This window comes from Etheostoma cragini, chromosome 22 (genome assembly GCF_013103735.1).
Source record: "Etheostoma cragini isolate CJK2018 chromosome 22, CSU_Ecrag_1.0, whole genome shotgun sequence".
Lineage (NCBI taxonomy): Eukaryota > Metazoa > Chordata > Actinopteri > Perciformes > Percidae > Etheostoma > Etheostoma cragini.
Genome location: NC_048428.1, coordinates 13,165,532 through 13,169,894, shown reverse-complemented (window position 1 = coordinate 13,169,894; position 4,363 = coordinate 13,165,532). Strand labels below are relative to the sequence as shown.

Here is a 4,363-nt window from a genome sequence, read left to right as displayed (position 1 = left end):
AATGTCATGGGCGGGGCCATGTTCCTATTGGCCAGTCAGGTAAGCACCATCTTGTCTTGGGAGTCCATCTGAATCATTACACCTTATTGTCACCGCCATAGATGCGCAGCCTTAGTGGAGTGCGGGAGCTAGCGTTAGCTAACTAGCAGCCAGCCCACTTCTAAATAAATACCTTTTAATTATCTGGACTCCCAAGACAAGACGGTGCTCACCCGACTGGCCGATAGGAGGTTTTGAGAGCAAGAAGGAAAACGTCTTGAGAGACACTTTTTTTTGAGAGAGAAATGTTTTTCACACCGACAGCAAATTATATATATTTGAGAGTTAAGAAAAAAGTGTTTTGTAAGAGACTTTTCTTCTCAGAAATACATTTTTTATACATATATTTACATTTTTTTTCAAGTCTAAAATATTATTTTTTGCTATTGGTATGAAAACTTTCTCTCTCAAACATTTTCTCCCCCTCTCAGATCATTTATTTTCTCACATGTAATAAAGAAACCAATCTAGCTCCATTGTTTTCTGGCAATATCCTAGATGACTACTCACTAAATAACTAACTCATTAATATTCTCCTCACTTTACTTAATTCTTATTTTTGCTTATGTTATTTTGGTTTTGCAAATTGTTTTGGTAAATTTGGTTTCTCTTGGGTTTCCGGCATGTTCGATATGTTGTGCAAAATGCTTTTAATCTGAGATGTTTTGCAACTTTTATAAGGGGTGATAAAATGCAAAACAGAGTTTATGTCATCATAGTTGAATTACGACAGTTTGGCGGGTAAAAAGGACATACAGCAAACCATTGTCCCATTGACACCTTTTTCCTATGAAAATTTCACAATTTGAAACTGCTGCTGAAAACAAATAGTGAACTAGTTGACGTCAACTCTGTGGCTGTACCTTATTTGGATCTACCTCGTACCTTTGTCACGCCCCAAAATTTACATTTTCACTGATCTGGGACCAGTTTGTCTTGTCTATCTAGATTGCGCAGATCTGAGAAATTGTATACATTGTTCGTCTGCTATTTCATTACTAAATTGACTTCTGAGACTTTTCTATGCGAGTAATCAACTATGTAGAGCTCAAATAAAGGCCGTTTTATGAAAATGTAAGGCTAATTGCAAATTTTGTCTGACTCGGACGGTGCTGCCTGGGTTGCTGCCTTGCCGCCCAGCCTGTCCTCCTTCACAGACCCTGCGGTGTGTTTCCACATAAATTTAGTATATTTACACTTTGAATTTTGTCACAAAATGTATGTCACAGCTACCCTAAGGTAACGCTTTTGTCCAATTTCAATTTAATGCATTTTGGGCAATTTGAGCAGTAGCTAGCTATATTTCCCATTCCATCCTATGGGAAAAGATCGAGGAGAGCTCTGTGTGTGTGTGTGTGTGTGTGTGTGTGTTTTTTCAAACAAGCAAATAATATGATTTTGAAAACTCTTATTTCCCCCAATTTTGGTGAATACTGGTCATGTGCGGGCACAATCACACACAAACACACACACTCCTACGTCCCAGAAGAGAAAACTTAATGGACAGACAAGTCAATCAAACAGCTGAGCATGCAATGCCATGTCAGGACAGTCTGCTCTACTAATAATACTCAGAGCCGAGGAGTACGATCTATAGTACATCCATGACCAAACAAACTCCAGACTCAGACCAAAAAGACGGCGGTCAGCCTGCTTGTATACTGGAGTTAGGAGCAGTGACAGCGCTTTGAGGTGACTGGATGGTGCTATGACACTGATGCAGTAAAATGTGATTGTGTTGTTTCAGGAAACACCTTATATGCGGCAAGACTTTATATGGCAGTTTACTCAACAAGGTGCTAAACAGTGCAATGGTAGGTTTCCAGCATGGCACTTCTGATTATGTTGTATGTGCATTTGAATTCAAATCAATCATACAGGTGTGTTCCCCAACCAGCATGTTACTTACTTGCAAAGAGCTGTTTGAATACTACACAAGCTCCTATCAAAATACCAAAAACTAAGAATTACAACTCAAGGCATAACAGTGCTCAACTTTATTTTTAAAAAGCTGTTTTTAAAGTTGTTGTTTTGAATGTGGAGATTGAAACCGTATCAGTGGCCTTTTCACATGCAAAAAAACATAAATTAGGGGGGGAAAAAATGTGTATGTGGGTATGTGAGAGAGTGTGTGTATGTGTGTGTGTTCACATATATGTACACCACTCACATCAATCTTATGTGCTAGGGCTCGGCACGTGTGTTTGTGATCTTGTGTGATTAGTGTGTTTTCAGAGTCAAAGAGTCCATGTTGTCCCTGCGGTGCATTAGTGCTGGCACTCTGGGGTGGATGTAGGTCATGTCACTATAACTGATGCGGCAAAAGCTCTGATTCCTGCTATTTGAAAGCACATCAGCATTAACTTGGCATACTGAACCCTGGCCCAGGCAAACACCAATCTGCATTAGTGTGCCTCTCCTCACACTCAATTTAATATTAAATATACAGACACAGATGCTTTATGTTGGTGACGTATGAGACTGTCACCATATTTAGCCAAGTAAAATGAGAAACAAAAAAGTGTGGCAATATTATGTGAAAGCTACGGATATCAGAATTTCAACAAAGATATCCAGTAAGCCCTAAACTGCCCTTGCTATTTAATGCCCCTCTGCCTACTCACTAGGCTTCACAGCAGCAATCTGATATCTATGAACACAACATGACACTGACAGGATAACACCGTTAATAATTCTACTTTCTTTCTTGCTGCTTACTACCAGCCAAATGCCATCTGATTTAATAATTAAGGTGGTAAAAGTTGCATTTGAAAGCACATATGTGTGGGGTAGACTGATGTCAGAGGTCTACCCAGGCTCTAATTGCACCATTATCTTCAATAGCTTATAATATCAGATCACCTCAATAACCTTATTGATTAGGAAGCCAAGACTGCTCTGGATGTTTCCTAGAAGCCTTTGACTCCGTCTGCCTGGCAGAGCTAGGAGTACTCTCATATATCTCTTAAATTGCTTATCCTGTTTAGGGATGCTGAAGACAGCAATGGACAAATGGACACACACGCAGTTTGTATATACAGACACTTAAACGCACTCTGCCATTGAACCCTTACTCTGTTTAGCGTTCAAATGAAATTCTGTACTGATTCAACTTCAAAAGACACTCAACACTACAGATACACACAATCTAAGCGTGTTCTGATTGAGAAATTACCAAAAAGGGAAAAGCCAGGGATTGAGTGGACACTCCAGTGCGGCCACATCCCTTTATAATATTTTCATCCATCTCTCCATTTCTGGTCCATCCATTTTCCATTTAAACCTACTGATATATGGAAAGTGTGTGTGTCTATTGAAAATGCATGTGTATGTGTATGCACTGAGAGTGGTAAAAAACTTACCTAGCATACGAATGTACAGTGCTGTCTGGTCTGAGCTGTCGTAGGAAATGGCCCCTCGTCTCTGAACAAACAAACAGAAACATCAACAAGTGTCAAATGTTTATTACAATATAATGTCATTATATTACAACAATCCAACAATTGATGTGGCTAATATCACAATCACATCTTTCCCAGACTAAATACAGGCAATGTTTTTAACATCCACTCTGAGTTTGATAAGTAAAGGTTGGTGTAATGTTGCCCGAACTGCTACACTGATAAATATGACACGTGCGTACGCACACAGTATTCCTTTGAATTTACGTTAGTGGGACAAAAAAACAGGATGGATGCAGCCCACCAACCCTTGCAAGTCAATACTATTCCTCAATAGTCTTTGAGAAATAACTTTTTAATAGTATATTAATCAAAAACATTATGTATAGCATCAAGTTTGCATTTTCTTCCTTGCAAATCATCAGCAGCTGCATCACAAGAAACAAAACAAACATTTTTCTTTCTGTGAAATAATACAATGTAACTTTTGGTTTCAATAAGGGGGCTTCTGTTTATGTTAGAAGGCAAACAAGTTGCCAAACTATACATATCTTAGAAATAATACGATTTGTTGTCTGTTTTATTTGTTCTTGTGTCTAGAACTCCCTGCAGTATCAACAGAATCCCTCACCAGGAGGCAGCTGCAGCAGCAGAGCACTACAGCGGTAGTTGTAGCGAGTATGACTGTGGTAATGGTGTATTTGCTCTGTCGACAGACAGCTGCTCCAGGCTAAATTGAGGTGTTGGCTCACCTTTCTATGCACTCCACACATCCTAGCCCCCCTTCAGGCCAACTCTTCTCCCACTTCAAGAGCTACTCTTGTTTAGGGTTACCCATTCCACGGGGAGCCTGATGACTGGCCATTTCTTGACCGCAAGCCAACTGGTCACACCATCAACACATGCAAACACAAATGTACATG

At 39.7% G+C, this 4,363-nt stretch overlaps 1 protein-coding gene across 3 annotated transcripts in view; it reads right to left on the bottom strand.

Moving 5' to 3' along the window:
* pde7a (phosphodiesterase 7A) overlaps positions 1–4,363 on the bottom strand; it is a 19,701-nt gene that overhangs the window by 5,601 nt on the left and 9,737 nt on the right. For all 3 annotated transcript variants that reach the window (XM_034862868.1, XM_034862869.1, XM_034862870.1), the window contains exon 2: positions 3,402–3,462. In XM_034862868.1, the coding sequence (XP_034718759.1) occupies positions 3,402–3,462 (61 nt within the window). The remainder of the gene's footprint in view (positions 1–3,401; positions 3,463–4,363) is intronic.